The sequence below is a fragment of the Corvus hawaiiensis genome, chromosome 1 (genome assembly GCF_020740725.1).
Source record: "Corvus hawaiiensis isolate bCorHaw1 chromosome 1, bCorHaw1.pri.cur, whole genome shotgun sequence".
Lineage (NCBI taxonomy): Eukaryota > Metazoa > Chordata > Aves > Passeriformes > Corvidae > Corvus > Corvus hawaiiensis.
This window is the reverse complement of record NC_063213.1, coordinates 9,443,189-9,464,483: the sequence shown is the minus strand read 5'-3', so window position 1 is coordinate 9,464,483 and position 21,295 is coordinate 9,443,189. Positions and strand designations below refer to the sequence as shown.

The window sequence follows — 21,295 nt, the reverse complement described above, 5'->3', positions numbered from 1 at the left end:
CCTGGCTTTACCTCACAGCCAAATGTGAAAGAAACAGGTAAATGTGGGGTGAATGTTCATTCTGAACTATTAAAATGTTAAAGATTTTGGTTAAGGGAGCATGTAGTGGCTAAAATTTTGTCATGGGGAGGGGTTGTTAAGGTCTGCAAATATGAGGAGATGTTGAGTGCTTACATGGAAGTTGTAGTAAGAGAGTAAAAGGTAGGGAACCCTCAACAACACAAAGGATTTAGAATATTTTTACTTTTCCAGTTTCAGAAGAAATGTAGCTGTTCTTGCCTATTGTTTGGCTTTTTGTTTTGATGATTATAAGACAATTTTTGATAAACAGGGTCTATGACCTACTTTTAAATTTTAATTTAGAAAAATGCTTGCAGGATTTATGGCATTCTTGGAAGAGATGTTTAGTTTAAGATCATCATGAGCTGGTTAACAGGGGGAAAGGACAGAGAACTAAACATAATATAAACTATTTGAATCATCAGTCAATGTCACTTTAAAAAATGTTTTCCTGATAAGTGAATTTTTACAGTTTTTTCTAGATGAAGTTCAAGTGATTTCATCTGCTGCCTTGACTGTCCTAACCTTCAGATCTCCTCTTACAAGTCAAAACAAACAATACGTTCCAGTGCAATTTAAACTTTCCTATTTTTTCCTTTAGGAAAGCAGAGCTGCTGTATGATGGAGAGAAAGAAATAGTTTTATTAGTGTCTCATGAGAAGAATAACTTGAAAAAAATTTAAACTTTTAAGTCCTGTACTTTCAGCAATAGTTTGTGATTATGTTGTGATGCCTATCTGAGAAACAGCCCTGGAGATACAGAGGGGGAGGAAAGGGAGGCAGGAGAATTTCCAAGGCCCTATGGAATCTCTTTTTGTGGCTATTTAATAATGCACCATGTAAATGCACTGTAGTATACATTATATACAATATATTCACCTGATTTGTCACTACTGAGAGGTGGGGACCGGGCAAATGTTAATAAAGGGTTGAATTTCAATGCAAGTTACCACTTTAAATTCTACATTTAGCTAAGCAACGTATGTTGGACAATTCCATGGAGAATTTGTTATTTCAGGGCTTCTGTGTGAAGTGAGAGTGGGACTTTGGGTTTGGTGTTTGAAAGTATTATACCAACAGCTTATGTGTACTGGGAGATTATTTGTGATAGGGAGATTTCTTTTTTTTGATGGAAAATGCAATGTAATTTTGTTCCCATAAGGCATGAACTGAATTAAATATATTTTGGAGGTGATACCACTTCATTCTTCAGTGTTGACTTATTACCATTACCAATCGTAGGTAGATGATATTTAAAATGAAATATGATGCTTCCTAATGTTCCAGCAAATAGCAGGAGATAAATTAGTAGCTAAATTAGCATATTGACTGGTTCAGTGAAATATGCATAAAAATCAACTCCAGCAATAAATAACTTGAAACAAAATATTTTTCAAGGCAGTTTGGAGGTCCTTGTCTATTTTAGAGCAATCATACATGGATATAGTTTACTATGCATTGACTTCATTAATTTGCTCTCTAAGACATAGGTTTACAAGTCTAGTCACATCAGATTCCTTGCTGCAGTGAGCATCAAATAAACAAGAGTTATTAAAAGAAACTAAAACATGATAATGCCAGTTTTCTTTTGTGCTTTTCAAGGAAAATATATTGGTCAATAAAGCAAAATCAGAGTTCTGTATAGAGGTAGCTTGGCTGTTGGTTTCTTTGTACTTAAGCAGGCTCATTTTGTTCATCTTGTATGTGTATTTTTCTGCTTCTGAGAGTCTCAGTATATTATTATAGGATGGCCTGCCTCTGGCAGGTGGCTACAGACAGCAGGTGGCTGTAATCCCAGCTCCCAGGTGCTTCAAAATCAGTGGAGTCTAAGTGAACCAGTCACTGTTTTAATGTGCCATTCCATTGGAAATATTCCTGGCTGAAACTTCTTATCTGACACTTTTTGGATCTACAGCACTGCAGGATGGGAAATAACTACGACACTGCCTGTCCTCCCTCCATCACAGGACAACTTCTGCAGCACTTTGGACACAGATTTTCAGGATTCTGGTTTTAATTATTTTGTAATCTTGCAGGAAAACAAGGAAGAAAGATTTTTTCCTAGACATAAACCACTTTTTTAGAAGAGATAACTTCAGATTTCTGGAAACAGGAACACCGAAGTGTACCTTTCCATGTCTAGTTTATATTGGTGCTTAAAGTCTTTATTATTTTTATTTTTTTTTCCTGCTAGAATTCCTTTCTAAAGTGATCATTGTTATTCTTTTAGTTAGATTCTTCTTGTGCTGGGAACTCTGTGCGGATGTGTTTTGGTCAGTGCCTGTCATTCTTGTCTGATGTTTTTTATGAGTCAGTGTACAGTTCAGGCATCCTCCTGCTTGGCTGGGTCAGTACCAGGGCTGCAATCAGTTATCTTCAGTGAGTTTCCAGACACTTTTTCAGGTCAAGTGGTTGTTACAGCAGACTTGTCTGGAGCAAAATCATCCACATCTCAAGAATATGTTACAAACCACAGTTTGTGTACTGTGTAGGCACATGCCATTCTGCCATACTCTGCATAAAGAAGCTTTCCTGTTCTGAAACTTCCCTTTCAAAAGGTACCAAATGCATATCCACAGTTTACTGGGGTATGGATAAAAGGATGAGAGAACTGTTTTATTGGTGTGCATATTGTAAATCTGCTTAAGGTGTGTGAATATTGTAAATCTGCTTAAGGTTTTGTGTATGTGGTCTTTGCAGGCAGGTGTGGGATGGATGTAAAAGACTCTTGGTTCTCCAACATGTCTTGAATTCACATAGCTGGGCTTACCTAGCTAAATCCTGCTGAGACACAGCATATTCAGGCTGAATGATGTGCTAATACAGTTACCTGATGAAAAGCTTTGCAGAAATTCCCAAGTCACACTAGCCCACCAAAACTTTTCTTTTAGTAGGGTTAGGAGCCAGGTAATTCATGGTCAGAGGGTTTTGAGCCTTTCAGTTCTTTTTATAAGGACAGCTTACATAATCCACTGGACTCTCTGGTAAATAGAGGTGCTGTACTCTGTGCTTTCATGGAGATAGGCATGGCTGGGGAGAGAGGATTTGCTGATGTGTTTGGATCTGGTGTAGTTCCTGGCTGGTTTCTTGATGCAAGGTGTGGAAGAGTTTAAGAGTGTTTAATAACTCCATATATCCATTTATAAACAGGGTATTTACCAGGAAAATTAAAAGGCTTAATTGTGAAAATGTGTTCTAAAGGGCAGGTTTTGTGTCCAAAATACAGCTTCATTCTTCAGATTTTCTCCAGTCCTAGCTCTTATCTTTGACAGAAAATAAAGAAACAACTGTTTGTGTTAACAAAGTGAGTGCCCTTAACAGTAGCAGGATATTTCACAGTGCTTTTGAACCTGATCCCTGTCTCTGTGCCCCAGTGTGGAATGACCAGAGCAGAGGCACATCTTGCCCATTTCTGTGCTGCCTTGGCAAATATCAGTGTGGGCTCATTTTGTTTGAGGACAAAGGGAGTAATTGCTGTTGTCTCAGTGTCTGGTTGGGTGACACCAAGGGGACAGAACAGTTTGGTGACAGGGGAACAGTATCCATGAAGATGTGTACAAGTGAATGAGCTGGGATTGCCAACCTGGATGAAGTTTCTAGGGTGAAGTATGGAGCTGGTGTAGCAGGGGCTCATCAAGCAGCAAGTTTGGGAACAAATTTCCTATTTTAAATGGAAAAAATCCAAGGATATTTTTCATAGACCTATACTGATTTGTCAGCTCTCTGTGAGGTATCAGGGTGTTGGTAGGGATGGCTTAATTTATAAGCTTTTCTCCAAGGAGTTAGTGCTCCTGAAGTCTTAGGCATGGTCAGTGGTTGCATTTACTAAATCCAAACTTAATTTGTGCAATTTATAGGCTGATTTATAGGCTTCTCATTGCAGTACTAATATTGTTAGGATGCTGTTGGTTTCTTGATGTATATTCTTGTAGGGTATTGCAGCATTACTGTGCTGTGGTATAATAATGTACTCAAAATTAAGAGAACATGAAGTCCCTCAAATTACTAAATGAGAGAGACATGTATGGAAAAAACTGAACCCTCAGTAGAGGAATGAGGGAAGGAAAAACATCAAAGGTTATTCTGGACATAGCCAGTCAGTAAGATGTGCTGTCTAATAGGACCTGTTCTGGACTTTCTCTACTGCCCAGTTTGAACTCCCAAGGCCAACCAAATCTCTGACTCTTGCTGAGCATTTAACAGGTCTTCAATATGCACTAATTATCCACAGTTTGAAATCTGTATTAATTTTTACCTTTCTTTTGGGTTTTTAGGCTGCCTGTTTGAGGATGACCTTTGCAAGTCTTTTGAAGTCTGTGTAAATGGTGAGTCTTCAATGTTTTCTTTGATGATTGGTCTGTCCTCCACTCTGTAATTGCTATATGCTTGATTCAATAAACAAATACATATGTGAGTGAAAAGAAGGAGAAAAGGAAAAGTACCAGGTATGACTATTCTGGTCAGCAGTTAGGGGAAATTTAATAGATTTATAAATAAATAAATATTCTTTCAACCCTGAGCAGAAACACCTTTTATATGAAATAGATTGTAATTTAATTAAACACACTGAAATATGCTAACATTTAGTTTGTCTTAATATGTGTGAAAATAACTGTTTTGTTACCTTCAGATTGTTGTTCTTTTTAGAGGATGATGTTGAGTAATTATCAGTTTCCTCTTCTTCAGAAGATTGTTATATATTATAATAAGAAAGAAGGTCTCAAAGGAACACTGCAGTTGTTCATTATACTGCTTCCTTTTTCTGTGATTTTACTTGAATTATGCAGAAATAGCTTTCTTCTGCTGTCCTTCACAATTTATTTTCAGTAAGTCAAAAAAGCCAACACAACGTATGAATGGGGCTAATGGAAAAGTAGGAAAGACGTTTTCTAATAATAGTTGAAGATTGTTAATGTGCTATATGAAATCATTTAATTCCTGATGAAGGACAAAGGATGTTTAGAGAGAGATCTTTGAAACAATAACTGTTGTAAAATACATGTATACGTGATGAAAGGAGGAAGGGAGTCATTTTAATAGTGTCTTTTGACATGGGAATCTATGGAAATATGTAGATCTGTAATTAGGGGGTTTAATTTTTTAAATTAAGTATTGTATATGAAATTTTTGTTTGTGAATTTGTATCATAAAGAAGGAGTTTTGTTTTCCATCAAACACAGAAACAGTAATATGGGTCTACTAATAAATTAAGATATTAATAAACTTTATCTAATGAACATTTACGAGTAAATGAGATTAAATTTCCAGTACTGTTTAACATCAGACAAATGTGAATTTGTAAGAATACTGTGTTGTCAATTCCCATGATTGACACCAGCAAGGGTAGTGACAGATTTCTACAGTGGTGCATTTTGCTAACTGTCAGTATTTTTCAGTGCCTCGGCTGGAGTCTTCCCCAGTACAAGCAGATTTAATCAGGTTTAATCATAGGCCACTGTTACATGTGGCAGACAATGCATAGTGGGGAATTTATGCAACAGATGATAGTAATGTCTGTAACTTAAGGTCTCTCTCTTGTGAAGACTTTGCTCTTCCTATAAATGTAACTTCCTAACTTCTTGCTCTACCTATTTTCTTAAATGAAGATGCAGTTTCTAAAATCTCCATGTGACACTCATTAGCATGCAAAATTAAATTATAGAAGTTTTATTTTTGAATTTGCATGGACCTTTTCTGTAGATCTACTCATATTTTGGCAATACTCACTTAAAGAAATGTCAGTAATGAATAAGCCAGTTGCTCAATAATGTTTCCTAATGGCTGATCTTGTTTAAAAAAAAAAAATACTTGCAGAGATTCTGTCAACATGTTTAAGGCAACTGCAAAGTATTTAATTCTCTTTTTTTGCCCCAACTGGGCAAATGTTGTTTAGAGTGTACTTTAAATGCTGTCCTTGATACAAGTGAAGATACACCATTCTTGAGAAAATAAACAAGATCTTTGGAAGATCATACATTAAAGTACTAAAAATCTATCAGAATTTACTTTTTTCATATGTACTAGAAAGGAAGTGGGCCTCTTGCATCTGAGCAATCCTTTACATTTTTCCTGCCCAAACTGCTGCTGAAATATTTAATATATCCTGATATATTAAAATGTGAGCACTTTGCTGGGTTGAGAGCTCAGGAACTGAAGTTTGTGGAGGTCACTGTGCTCAGAAGCAGAGCTTACTTTGTGTATTTCAAGGTCAATGAAAAGCTTTGCCTCCTTTCTTGTCACACGAGTAGGTATTTCTGAAGGGCAGTGTGAAAGTGGGTAAGAAACAGCAGCTACTTTTCCGTAGCATCTTTGATGCACCTGTGATCTGCAGAGCTGCTTTTGACTCCTGCAGGAAGGCTGATAATTTTTGATCTTTTTCTCTGCCTCCAGTGGAGGCAATTGAACTGACCACATCTTCAGAAATAAAACTAGGTTTTGCCTACTGAAGACATAAATCACAGTATTTGCTATCTCACATTATGTCATCAACTGTAGACTTCAAGTGCGTTTCATGCATCAGACTTGTAAAAGCATAACCAAAACACCAACAACGGAGCTATTTCTTAGCTTAAAAAAAAACCCCTACTCTTCTTTCCTTCTCATTTCTTCTGAAGAGAGATCTTGACTGAAAGATTTTGATAAATGTTCCTTTGCGTGAGGAAAAAATTGGTGTTGAAAGAATGTTTTCTTTATTGTTAAAAGCAATGTAATAGAGTTCTAAGATCTCATATAAACACGATAACTAAGATAAGCCCTGCTTACATCTGTTTAGGTCACATGCCATTTTTGCAGGGCAAAGGACCTGCTGTAATAATGATTGTTGACTTTTCTGCCACTTTCCCTCATCGTATAAAGGTCTCTTTTGGCTTCAGTGATGGGTTTGCACTTATGTTTGTTTAATAGCTCCAGCAGCATTCATGCAATATTAATTTATTTCCACAAACCTTTTATCAGTTTTCTGAGCTGCACTGACTCATCAAGTGGTTAAAAAGGAACATATTGTTTCATGTTTATTTTAATGGCATAAGATTAAGCCAGGCAAAAAGACTGAGTTAGTTTTCCTGGACTCTTCCTTTGCAAAGCCAGAACTTTGAGAGGTAAACTGACTTAGATGTCATTTATTTATCTTCTGGTACATCATTACCTCTTTCTTAGAGTTGGAGGAGCTGACATTTTTACCTATCTAACATGCTTGAAGCTTGAAAGCCTGCAGCTAAAAAGACTTGTTAGGAAGGTGAGTAACTAGAGTCTGTGAGCTGCAGACTCTAGTAGGAAGTTACCTGGCATACTACAAGGTTGGAAATGCTTGTCCCCCAATAAATGCTGAGAAGCTGTTACAGATGCAACAGGAAGCGAATAACATCTTAATTAAACAAGATATATAGAAGGAAAATAATAATATGAGGAATAGTATTTGCAGTGAGGATATGTGTAGTGACATAGCAGGGGGTAAAGAGGGATATGGCTTCCACACGTTCATGTACATTTTGCTGTCTGGGTTAGAAGTTAAAGCAAAAGAATTTGCCCATGTCTGTATTTTTTCCATAACAGTTCTGCCTAGAATGTGTTTGTATGAAAAAGAAAGAAAAAAGCATCAAGAGGGAATTTTTAAAGGATCTCTGAGACAGAAATCCTTTGCTTACCCTTGAACAGTCCTTGTATTTATATACTAAATTTAGTACAGCTGGATAAGTGGGAATATGTCATGTTTTGTTTTGCATTTTAAGTGATAGATAAAGCAGTTCATGTAAAACATCAGCTCGTATATCTTCCTTGTTGGAAGGTTTAAACAAACTGGCTCCTGAAAGCAGCAAAACAAAGACAAGTTCTTATTCTTTCTCATGAAATCATGCTACTGAATTCTAGCAGTGCCACTGGGAAAGACACTGTGTGGTACAGATAAAAGTGTTCATTTCAAAATAACCATCCCTTATTGGCCTCTTTAGTCCCTCTATTAAACTGCTTGAACTCCTCATTTAGAAGGGTGGCATTCTTTCCTTTAGCTTTAATCTCCAGGTATTTTGCTTCAGAAAGCAGCTTTGTGCTGTGTTTTATGTGGGCAGGGATACCATGATATCTTTGCTCCTATCAACAGATCCTTTATAAATCAGGGCAGTTTTATTTATGAAAGAGGTTGTGGCTGCAAGCCTCCTTCCTGCATGAAATCATAATGGGGTTCATGCAGACAAGATCAGATAGTAGAAAACAACTCTGTGAGGCCAACCAAGAAAAGTTAATTAAATGCAGAGTTGGCGCAGAGTGCATCGTTAAGTCAAGCCTCACTGACAAACACCAACCTTCTCCTCGGAAGACACGGTCTGATGTCTGCAGCAGTGTTTGAGGAAGCTGTGCTTCTAAAAAGCTGGGCAAACAGCCCTGCACAGCTGAATCAATATTGCTTTATGTATGCAAGCTGCACTTGTTAGGAGGGACTTAGGTTAGCACAATGTGTCAGAGGCACCCAGGCATTGCAGTACAAAGTCATGAACCTTTCCAAGTTTGGATCTCTGCAGGTAGTTCAGAATATTAACACATTTTCTTTTTCAGCTACAGAGCTCCTTGAACATTTGGAATGTAAGTGATTGCATGTGCTGGTGATGAGCCATAAACGGTAAACATGTGCTACAGATGATAAGGGAGAGAAGTCAGGATCCCTGAAATAGTTTCTTGAACTTAATGTGTTATGCTTTGAGGTTTTCCAGACCATTGCCTTGTAGGATGGGGTTGCAGAGGGAGATGCACCTTGGCATTGTTTAGCTAACAGATGTCTGCAGCAACATCTGCATTTGCAAGGCACTGCTCTCCAAAAGCTATTGAATTTTTGTCAAATGACACTATAAATCTGGGCCTAAGCTTTCCGAGCCCTTTCAGTAAGCATCAGTGCTTGTTATAACTAAATTCAGACTTCTGAGGAGTAACATTAAGTGGTACCTCTGCATGCACTTGCTTTATTGTTCGTAGAGAATTTCTGTGCTTTTCAAAGATGTGGGGATTCTTCAGAAATAACTGAAGTTCTAATACCACCTGATGTAATTTCTATCTGAATTCTGAAGTAAATGGGAGTGCATGGATGTTTGCATTAAAAACCTGACCAATTATTTAAATATTGGGATTTACTTCCAGTGATTCTTCCATACCACTTCAAAGAAATAATGGGACTTTTCTGTCGGACACTTAATTTTTTAAAATATGCTTTGAATAAGTAATGTCAGAAGAAGTCACAATCTTGTGTGGTATTCAATGAGTAAAGCTTAAAATCTGCCATTGTATAATGGTATTCTGAAAATCCACGTCTTTAGAAGTATTTACACACTTCATTCAACTGAAATCAAGGGTGAGTTAACACCTAAATATTCCTGAGAATCTGTGGTTATGAGGATGGTGTCTTATTAGGAATATTTTACATTTCTTAAGGAAATACACACACCGTTTGAAACAAGTCTGTGGAAATAAACACCAAGATTGAAATTGGCTCATTTTTTTTGCTTCCCACACTTGTTCTTCATTAGGCTATATGGCAGTTATGTAATAGGAGCAAGTACATAAATGAAGTTTGTTTGGGAGGAAGACTCCAATTTCCCATCAGTCTCTGTACTTCTTTGTTAGCTCTCACTTCCCCTGAGCTATTTGAGATATTGGAGGTGAAATATTAACATTTTAAAGTCTTAACAGAAGGTTAAAATGTCAGTGCAGTGATGACTTCATCTCCTTTACTTTGAAACAGTGTGGTGGGGTTTTTTTTCCTCATTGAAAAAAGGCCCATCTATCTTCCAAACTATGTATTTGTGTCTTGTCTTTGTCTCAATGTGGCTTTAAAATAGCTGCCTATGTGATGGTGGGATAGAAACACCCAGCACAACTGGCATTAGAAATGGAATAGTGATCAAAGTTACAGTGAAGTTACACTCCTCTTAGGAAAAGATGTTTAGCATGATAATGCAACTGTGGTTATCCACTGTCCCAGCTGCCAATAAAAACTTTTTTGTGGGAGGTTCTTTTTGTGGAGAATCTCAAGGTGCAGCTCCTGCAGGGCAGAAAAGCATCACTCAGACTTCACCGGCAGTGTGCTGTTCAGCACCACGTATGAGAGGCAGCCATAAATCTCCCATCAGCCATAGATAATCCTTTATATTCCCATGTCCTGTGCTAGTAAATAAGTCTTGGAGCTGCTGAGTGCTGCACAGTGTTATTTCATGTGGACAGACCTCCTTTTGCTCAGAGCTCAGGCAAGAACTCTGCTGTGTTGTCACAAGGAAGCTTTAGTTCTATCTTAATGTTGTAACTTGTGGTAGTGTATTTTCTTGCTCCAAATATGAAAGCATTGGCTTTCACAGAACCATTGTAAGAAAATTGTTTGACCAGTGTGGTTTTGAGTGATTTTGGGGGCATTTTGGTGTTCAATTCAAGAAGTTTGATTACAAGATTTCACCTCTCCACCAGCAGACTGGGGGAATGTGGGGGCTGTGTGTGGGAAGGTATGACATCACCAGAGAATAACCATAGTTATTTGGTATCTCGCTCTATTCAAATTATGCATTTGTGGTGATAAGGTGGATGAGTCTCTAAAATACAATGTAATGATCTGATATTAAGTAGGATTAAAATTCTGAAATTTTTGGAGTTGCCTTTTCTTTTCTTTAGATTCAGTATTTCTCCCTGAAATATTTGAGATGATATGAAATCTTCAGCCTTACGAGATGTATTTATTAAAAAAATCAAACCAAATCTTACTTTTCTGCTGTTTTTTAGGAACATGTAATAGGCTTTATATATACAGTTTAGGGTCACTGAACATGTATGTTATGCTAACATGCTAAATGTTTCATGAAAATATATTTGTGTATTAGAGATACTGTTTTTATCATGTATGTTATCAGTGTGTGGTGGACTTCTTTGTTTACTGTCTTTGGGTAAGCAGCACTTTTATTGGGCATGTTCAGAGATGTTCCCTATTTCACTATTGTATTACATTTAAGAAAAACCCCAGAATTTTAACATTTGAGAGGCCATGGAAAAGTACAGCCTGTTTGATAAAGGCATTAGGGATTCTCAGTTGGGTTTGAGCCTGATGAATGATGAAACATGAGAGCCTGAAAAGGACAGTGTGGTCTGGAGAGAAGAAGAGAACACCAAGGGATAATGTTCTGGCAATGAGGTGGAAAGCAAATGAATCCTGGTTTGGAGTGACACTGCAGCAGTGAGCCTCTGCTCTAAATCCATCATAGTTTGTCCTCTTCTTGTGTCAAGGGACATTCATGAGCATGGTTTACTTCATGATTAAGATTTTTGAGTTATAGCTTTTGAAAAAATAGAATAATAGGCAGTTTTTTTTCTTTAACTGTTCACCTTTACTAAGAAAAAACAAACCAAAACACCAATTAAAAAAAAAAGCATAAAAAAAATTATGAACAAAAAGTAGTAATAAAAATTGTCAGAAGAGAGGAGATGTGAAATTGGTGAGTTGGCAGTGACAGCTACACAGCTGTATTGTGATTATTGAGCGGCTCCAGATTTGAATGAGAGATGTCCTTTTTTCCTGGGCTTAAAGGGTATCTTTCCTGCTTAGCATTTAGATTGTTTAAAAATGTGTAATTCCAAAAATGAAGCGCTTAACAACTACTTGCTTATTTTGGGCTTCATCTAGTCTCTGTCAGAAAGGAAACTGGTGTTTGCCTTTGTCCCCCTGAATATCAGTGACTATTGTCTCAGTGTAGCAGTAGTTAGTTGGTCAATCAGATTTATTACTGAGATGCTTTTGATAATTAACTGAGGCATTGATGGGAATGTCTAAAAGAAGACAGACTAGAAAACTTTAAACCCTGCCTGGGAAAACTGTGCTTTTTAAAATATTCATGCTGCTTGTGTCTTTCTTTTTGGAAACTTCAGTAATCCTGTCTTAATAGTACATAAGCTTAAGATATGAGGTCATGAATCAAATATATTTTCAAAATGTACCAATTTTGCAAGGACTTTAATGAATGACTTGACTATTCACTCTCTGCATTTTCTTGAGTGTGTAGGAGGCAAAGATGTAGATTTCTTAAACATATTCTGAATAACATTCTTTTGGATGATTCTTTACAGCTACAAGTTTTCTGTGCAGAAGATGCCATGTATTTTTTCCCTGTTTTTCTGTCTTTTTTCTTCAAATGTTCTTTTAAAATCCTTCTGCCTGTTTGCTGCCCAAACTGCATCCCCTGACTGCTATTGCATTACAATAATCATTTAGTGAACACCATTTTGTTTCTGACTTCATAGTGTTTGACAAGCACTAATAGTCATTTGACTCTCAATCTACCTTTAGACAGTAAACATAATAGGGAAAAAAAGATTTATGGTTTTCAGGGGGAGGATGTTGTGGTCCTGGCTAAGTAGCTTCTCAGAGAATAATAGGAGAAATGAGTAGAAAACCTTACAACATGGATCACCTGAAAGTGTATCTACTGCAGCAGAGCAAAAGTGGTAACAGTCTTTGCATGAAATAGAGATTTGTTTTGTCTCAAGATAGCTTGGGTGTGAAAAATACATACAGTAATTATTGACATTCATTGTGTCAAGTAAGAAGCCAAGGAGGAGGGGAGGGTTACTTTATAATGTTCTAAAGGAGATGCAAGCTTATATGCACATGAAAAACATAAATACATAATATATAAAAGTACTTTTTAATTACCACTGTTGTTTCGAGTACATGTACTAAAGAGATTCAACACTTGCTTTTTTAAAAAAAAAAAAAAAAAATAAAGAATGTAGACGTTTTTTCCTAAGCTGTGTACCTGCTACTCAGAGTCCTTGATTTGGATTGATTTTGATGTTCATCCAAAGTGAACTAGAAAAGATAAACCTCTTTCTTCTAGTGCTTAGAACAAATGCTTTGTAATAGAACTGTGAGAGGCTTTTATTGTTTTATGTCCTCATTTAATAAACAAGAACAATCTGAAAGTGAGCTAATTATAGTGCTGTTGATTAACAGGTAAGACCTGTTAATGAAAAGTCATCCTGCATTATATGCCATTCCAAGCCTTTAATTTAAAAAGAGTTTCCTTTCATTCCCTCCAACCTCCATGGCAACAGCAACAAAAGTTCCTCTAGAGGTAGACAGAACAATAAATATATTTTATGGTCCCAAACTATTTATTGTAATTTGGTCTTTACTAAAATAGGTTTGGCTGCTGCTCTGCATAAGTTGAGTAAGTTGGTAGCTTTTGCTGCTATGTCAGCATGTTCCTCTAGTGCCCTGTGGTAGGATCAGTGTGATTTAAGGCTGATAACTGCAGTGGATGTTGAGGCGAGTAAGGGATTACAACATTTAATGTTTGGACTCTTAACTCTGCAAGGAGCAGCATCTGTCAAATGGAAAATGCTGTTGTTTGTAATGTAATGCAGTAAGCATTTGTGTTAGTAATGAATTTGCAATATAATGATAAGGTTGAAAATGTGTACCTAATTTATTCTGTTTAATGTTAACACTTTTAAGATTGTATTTAGTCTTTCAACTGCATTATCTCGAGTCTTCCAGAGTTTAGATTGTATCATCATAGTTTTTTTCCTGTAAGTAAAAATACAGGTATGATTGTGACCAGCTGCACACTGTGTGATTTTTCAATGGCAAAACCATCTATTTTTGTCTCTCTCTATCTGTTATTGAGCTGCAATTGATGATTTCTCTATCATAAACTCTATAGTAGATGAGAAAGAGGTGCATTGCCCAACCAGAAACTATAATGTGCTGGTGGGGAAAAATAAATTGAGGGGAGTTGGAAACTACTGAGACCTTTGTTCAGATTTTTTTCTTTGCCCTGTAGTCCTCTCTCTTTACTCCACATTATGCTGCTGTATCTCTGTTTCTGTGAGGTTTAGATAGAAAAGGTATTAGGGGACAATTTGATGAATGGACTTTTGGATGGCAAGACTGCTAATAATTTCATAGTTTATTGAACACTTATAGAAAGCAATCTGCAATACCCAGTCACAGTGGAAGCAGTTTAAATGGCTTGTGGATTTCCAAAATTAAATCAGTTTGTTTTCTTTGGAGGAGGAGTAGCTTTCAAGGTGATAGTGTTTTGTTTTCAAATTTTAATTAGTTTTCTAGATTTAAGTAGTAAACTTGACTGCTTCTTGTTTACTGTGACTTAAAAAAACCCCAAACCTTTCCAAATTATAACTTTCCTGTTAGTCTTCTGATTTAATCTTTCTTTCTAGGATGTTGTTTCACTTCCAAGTTAGAGATGTGTAGATTTACTAGATTTCTACAATAATTAAGACTTCCTACTTTTCTGACAGCCTGCCTTCATATTAGTGGAATTTTGGTGATGGCTTATGCTGAGTAATTTAGTGGAACAAACTGTTCTTTCACTGACAGTAGCTGTTAGAAAAGTTTCCTCTCAATTTTTACCTGTAATTTTGATTGATGTCTTTGATGAATGATTGCTTTTGAAATATTTGACTTTTAAACTCTTTCACTTATTTTTTTTTCTTACTTAAAAATTTCTGTGAAAAATAGTTGGACAAAAATGGATCAATATACAGTTAAGAAATACTGGTCCTGTTCCATGTCTCAAATTATTTTTAATTAATTTCAATTTTGTTATGGTAAATCTAACTTTAGATGTCAAACTTCCATGCAATGTTTTTGTTACAAATGTTTGAAGTTCAGTCTAATACTAAGATTTCTCTTCTCCATTGTCTTTGTGCTCCTCCAGTTAAGAGCTCCCCCACCAAACACCTGAGCCAGAAATTATTATAACTGAAGAAATGGAGAGCTGGGCAGAAAAGGATCCCTCTTTCAGCACTGTTTTTCTCAGTGGTAAAGGGTTGATGGATGTGCCTAATGTTGCAGTACAAATTATAAATCCATGTTCACTAAAAAGGCAGTCAGGTAGTTAGTGCCCATTTCGTATCTCTGGATCCACTGCATTCACAATTAGAAGTCAGGCATTCTTGCTGGGCTTTATTTCAAATATCTCAAGAGATTTATAGTAGCCCCAAAATGTTGGTTGTTCCCCTCCCAGGAATAAGGTCATTGATTAAAATTACTTTGTTATTCCATGAAATATTGCCCTTCACATATGATGCCAAAAAAGATTTACTTGTTTCAGTGTATTTTGTTGGCATGGTAATTGAAAATAAGTTATGACTGGCATAGAGGTTAATGGCATATTTTAGAAGGCAAGAAAGCTGGAGCTTCAAAAATGCTATTTCGTCTCAAAAATCTGTGGAAAGAATTGGTCTACCTGAACGAATCCTTTTTCTATTCCCAGGCATCTCTTGACCAACACATTAACTGATTCTTGAATTCTGAAGATGCCATAGTATGTTGGTTTAGAGTTAAATTTCTTCATAGTAGCTGGTATGGGGCTGTTTTGGATTTGTGGTGGCATCAGTGTTGGTGATTTAGGGATGTTCTCACTGCTGGTGAGCAGGGCTTGCACAGTATGAAGGCCTCTTCTGTTCCTTGCACAACCCCACAGCGAGGAGTCTGGGGAGCAATAGACTCTGAGAGACCTCTGGAGTCTGGCAGGGCTGACCCCAGCTGGCCAGAGGCATGTCCCACACCCCACAATGTCATAACCTGGGAGCTGCTGCTCAGGGACTGGCTGGACATCAGTTGGTTGGTTGACTGTTTCCATCTGCATAATTTGTCTTTCTTGGGTTTAATTCCTTTGGTTTTGTTCTTTTTCTTTTCATTACAATTTATTATTATTTTATTTTAGTTCTTAAAATGTCTTATCTCAAATCAGGAGTATTCTTGCTTTCATCCTTCTGATTCTCTTCCCCCCCATCTTGCTGGGGGGGGCAGTGAAAAGCAGCTGTGTGGTGCTTAGATGCTGGCTGGGGTAAAACATGACATGGTTTCACAGGGCTGCAGTGGCTTGTGAAGTTGATGTTGTGGTTCCTACCTGTTTTGCTAAGACACGATTCCCACAAATGATGCAGGTCAGCTGGCTCGAATAATACCTTATGATTTCTCCCCAGTAATGGGCAGAATGACTTCATTAGTTCATCACAGACCGAAGGAAATGACAGTTCAAAATTCTAGGGCTAAGGGTTTTGTCATGCATTTCATTCATGTGCAGTAGTACAGGAATAAATATTTCCCTTTTTTAAACTGGAATGTCTCCATAGTAGATGTAAATGGGAAATGGGCATTTGTTAATTAAGCTGCAGTAATTGCAAATTTCAGTGCCACTGCAAGCTGCCTTCTTAGGAACCATGACAATGACATTAAGCATTTGCTAAACAAAATCTGCTCCTGTATGTCATGCAGGTCACATCCTGTTTGCTGTTTAAAAGTTATTGGCACAGGTAGAAGATATTTCATTAAAAACAATGAATAAACAGAGTTTTCTTCATCTGAAATTGGCTGTTTTCAGAAGTATAGTTTTTAGATGGAGAAACAAGTGGAGGGATAAATAGTTTTATTCTCACCTTTTCTTGCCTATTTTTTTTTTTTTTTTAATCTAACCCTGCCTCTTCAAGCAGAGAAATGCTTTCTAATCACACTAAAGTAAAATCTCTTCCATGGCCACAAAGAAAGCTTACAAGGAGCCATTTATGGAGGTCTCCTGCAGGACATTGGGGACCATGGTTTTGTGTCTGTCTCACAGAGGTGGAAATGTTAGTTCTTGCTCCTAGAACAGTGATCTGGAATAATCTCTGCTCTCCCCATGGCATCTGGTCGTCTTGCAGGGGCATGGGGAGGAATTGTGCAGCCAGGAAAAGATCAAAAGAGTGTTTAATCAAAGTGAATTAATCTTTAAATAAACTTAAATAAACTTTAATCAAAATTTATGTAACAGTATATCAATACACACACTACAGAGAAAGCTTTTGGATTTAAAAAAAAAATCTGTATGTAATACCAAATCCCCCGAGGTTGAAAATTGTACTCAAGTAATCGGCTATGAAATACCTCATTTTCAAAGTTCTGCTAAACTTAGTCTCATCCTAAATTCATGTCCCCTAGACTGTTCTTTATGTTGTCTGCACTATGCAGGAATTGCTCTGCAGTCTGTGAGCCCCAAGCTGACTCCTGTGCTGGAAAAAATTGCATGTTACAGCTATATAATCAATGACATAGTCTAAAATCACCCCATTAAAGGAGAAAAAAAGTGCAAACAATGTGAGAAACTCATATATCTGTATAGATAGACGATTATGATGATATGTGAGGTTTTCCTGGTGGAAAATACAAATTAATGCAGGTAATTTATTTTAAAAAGCATTATCCTTTGCTAGACAAGGAGATTTTGTAAGCAGTCTAACATACTTGCAGAGGAGCAGAGCCATATGTCACTGCAGAAGGTCTGTCCTTTGGCTTCAGTAAAATGAGAATGTGAAAGATTTTATTGCTTTGGGTGTTAATACAGGTCATAATCAAGATGAAACCGAATTATCTACAGTATCAGTGTGTGAGATACTGCATTTCAAGTGGCAGCAATTTTATGGGGGAACAGACTGATTTATTTTTACTTGTTTACTGCCTGTGCCCATGAGCCGTGCTGCCTGCGAGGCTGGGTCTGTGCTCTGCACAGGTCTGAGCTTTGTGTGCCCAGAGCCAGCTCTCCCCCATCTTACACTGCTGCACTTGAAGTAACTCTAAAAATATTCATTAGTGGCCATTTTTATGGAAGGTGAAAGAGAATCTGAGTGAGGCTTTAACACCTCATACTTTAATTTTTTGCTGTTGATAATATCTGAATCAACTTCAACTGAGGAATGCAGCTCTTTCTCTCAAGGCTGAGAAGAGGATGATGAGATGTTCTGACTTCAGTTGTCCTTGCAGCAGATTTGGCACTGGGGACAGGGGCAGCAGAAGTTGTGGTTTGCTCTTCTTTCACCTGGGCCACAGTGAGCTCTGTTTTCCAGAGCTCCTCAGCTCAGCATTGTTCTCCATTTGACAATGCTGCCCTTGCCTTATCAGAGCAGAGTCTGACTGTGACCTGACACCTTTTCGCCTTGCCAGAGCCTGGGATCCTCTCTGTGAGCAGCACTTGCTCCTTGAGGGAAGAGAAGCCGATTTATTTTGCAAATCAAGTGTGGGGATGCTGAAAAGATCCTGAATGGGGGAAAAGTGGTTTTTTTAGGACTGTGGAGGGAGCCTGGAGGCATGCACAGGATGGAGGAAGAGGTGAGGGAATCCCAAAGGTAATAAAAGGCTGGGGAAACCTTGGCTTCCCCCAAGCCTCCTTCCAATGCACATCCTCACCTTTCCCTGGATGTCACCAAAAGTGAAATTTAGTTTTGCCTCCACAGCTGAAGAACTCTGAAGCACTGAAAAGAGCTTCAAAGTTGGGTAAGGAGAAGACATGAAAAGGACACGTGGGGGGGGGGGTGGGGGGGTGGGGGTGAAACTAGTGTAAGTAACTTTTATTTTTGCTTCATCTAGACTAGCATTAAGAAGTCTGTTGGGCTCTCAGATTAATTTACCTGCTGTTTTCTGCAGCAGCCAGGTGGGTCAAAAGCACAGAAATTGTTTGACCTACCAGATCTCTACAGGTAAACTTTGGACACTGTTTTCTCTGACACTCCCTTATACCTCTGCTTCCATCCCCAAATCTGGAGGGTTAATCATTATTAATTTGGGTTTACCCAAATGAATATAAATTTCAGATATTCGTTCTTTAAGTTCAAAGGAATCCTCCACACATCTTACTGTATTAGGTCTTGACTTTTGAGTCAAGTGTCAGGGTATATGAGTAGCTTAGGCACTTCTAAAAGTCTATATGGACCTGAAGGATATATAATGTTTGGTACAACTCTACCTCACCAGCAATTTTCAAGAAAAAACAGTAAAAAAATAGTACCTAATGAGGGTTGTTATATATATTCAGAAATAAGATGTATATACTCTTTTCTGTAAACAGCCTTCAAATCTTATTTTATGTTTGAATCAATTCCATAATTTATTATCATTTTAAAATGTGCCAAGTATTTTATTTTCATCTTTTTACAATAATGTTTACTTTTAAAACAGGAAACTTGTATTTTATGGGGGAAAAGTACAAAGCAGGTGGGAAAAATAATTTATAGAGTTGGTCCCCAATTTATTCCATGAGCTACTGTTTGCTCATTTAGATCAAGGGTGCTTGTGTAAGGAAGTCTTGGGAGAAGTGAATGAGCTTCAGTGCTAGAGGACTGGATGATAATCCAAGATAGACCCATAATGAGAAGGAAGTTTCTTTTCCTGAATCTTTCATATCCTTTTGAAGTCTTATTCTGAGACAATAAGAAATATGAAAAAACAGCAAATTAAAATTTTGTCTAAAGTGAGAGCAAGAACATGTCAGAAAAGGCTGTAACATCCAGCACTTGTATGGACATCCCTGTTGTCCTGTAGGTGTTGTGGGAGGTCAGTTTGGTTTTTTGCTTGTTTGTTTTTCCTAGTCAGTCAACAAAGGAAAAAATATGTGATGGGCTGACGTGATTGTATTTTAATAACTTTCACCTGATTTGTGGGCAGTTGAGAGTCCTTCACCAGCAATGGGTAAAGGCAGCAGCAGGCACAGCGGGTCCATTTTCTGTCTGCCTCTATCAATCACTGCTCCTGTTTAGACAGGTTTAGTCTGTTCTCATTGTCTTGCCCTAACCAGGAGTGGTTCAACAGCAACTGGATGAGTTAGGTAATCTCTCAATCCCATTAGTGTCTCTTTGCCTGATGCCTTTGTTGGGTTGCTACGCTAGGCTGAAGGGTGCCAGCAGGGTACAACTGGTAGCAGGAGAAGCTCGAGCGACAGCCCCACAATGTCAGGGTCATGACAAAAACTACTGCAAAGAGAAGCAGAACTGGAGCAACATAAGCTGTGATTCTGCAGAAAAAACCCATTACTTAAGTAGCAATGTATTCTGTCAGGGGTTGGTGCCAATGTGGAGTGGTGGATGGGTGCCATAAAGGCAGCTCCATTGATATTATGGGAAATTCTGGATGAATGGATACAGCCAGATGCCAAGATCTGCTCCAGAACTACCTAATGGCCTTCTTGGCATGTCCGTCATTATTTCAGTGGCAGACAATGTGGAACTGGTAAGAAAGAAAGTTGCAGAGGAGAATTCACTACTCTAACAGGTTTTAGACTCTTTGGAATACTTGCGTTCTCTAAGGTGAGCTTGAGTAACAATAATATGGCTTCAAAAGTATCTTTTAGTACTGAATTTCTAATAGTTGATATATGTTCTCTTTTTGTTCCTGTGACATAATAGTATTATCAGATGTAGTGGCATTATGTGTGATAGAAAGGAAATCAAAAGAAATTTCCTTGCTTAAGATTAGCCTGAGAGAGCTGGAAATGCTGGTTAATTTGTCATATATTCAGCCATGTACCTTTCCTGTTAAAATTAGTTGTCAGAGAATGGCAAAGAATCGGTGAAATTGGTGTGCAATAGCAAGGAATAACAACATAATGGAATATGGAAATCTGATGGATTCAGGTGTGGTTTTGGTAATAGGCAGTAGAAGTAGCAAAGAGCTTCATAGCTGCAGAATATTCAGAGAATTTGACAGAGCTGGCAGATAACAAAGAGAAGAAAGAACAAAATCACCAAGACTCAGAAAGGCAATTCAAGATGGCAAAGTTTTACAATATTTGTGTGGACACTTGCAACTTTGCAAATCTTTGCTGTTTAGAATGATTGAGCATCAGCTGCAAGGGGCAGCAGTGACTGATACTTCATTGTTTGTTCAAAAGTATTTGGGTTTGTTCAAAAGTGTAAGGTCACTGGTACCTCAGGAAAAATGTATACATTTTCTAATGTCTTAGAAATAACTTGTTGAAATGCAATTTTTTTTGTGTGTGTGTGTGTGTTACACTGCTAGTCTTACAATAATGTTTATGTGTACCTGTAAGCAAAATAAACATGGACAAATGTGATGGGCAAAAAGTCTAGAAGAAAGTTGGCATTGAGATGTGCTCTGACTACCCAAAAGAGAAGTTACTGTTATGTTTGTGTTATCCACATCTGTGATATAGTTACTACTGGTTTTGAAAACTCTCATGTTTAAAAGAAGTTACCTGAGCAAGATATTGTGGTTTTGGGCATGGCCTCAGCAGTACAATTCTCTCAAGTCCACCTTATTTGTGCTGTTGTGGCCAGGATGCCCCTTCTAAATCCTGAGCTTTGTTTCAGACTCCTGGCTGCTCTCTCCAACCTCCAGATGGTCCTTCCTCATCTTCCCTGGCATCTTCATGAACAAGAGAAGGCAGCCTGGCTGTTCTCATGAATCTCTGCCTTTTGTTTTTTC

General features: G+C 37.6%; 1 protein-coding gene across 2 annotated transcripts in view; it reads left to right on the top strand.

Moving 5' to 3' along the window:
* Positions 1–21,295, top strand: part of PTPRN2 (protein tyrosine phosphatase receptor type N2) — a 653,490-nt gene that overhangs the window by 66,703 nt on the left and 565,492 nt on the right. For both annotated transcript variants that reach the window (XM_048327270.1, XM_048327179.1), the window contains exon 2: positions 4,335–4,385. In XM_048327270.1, coding sequence (XP_048183227.1) covers positions 4,335–4,385 — 51 coding nt within the window. The remainder of the gene's footprint in view (positions 1–4,334; positions 4,386–21,295) is intronic.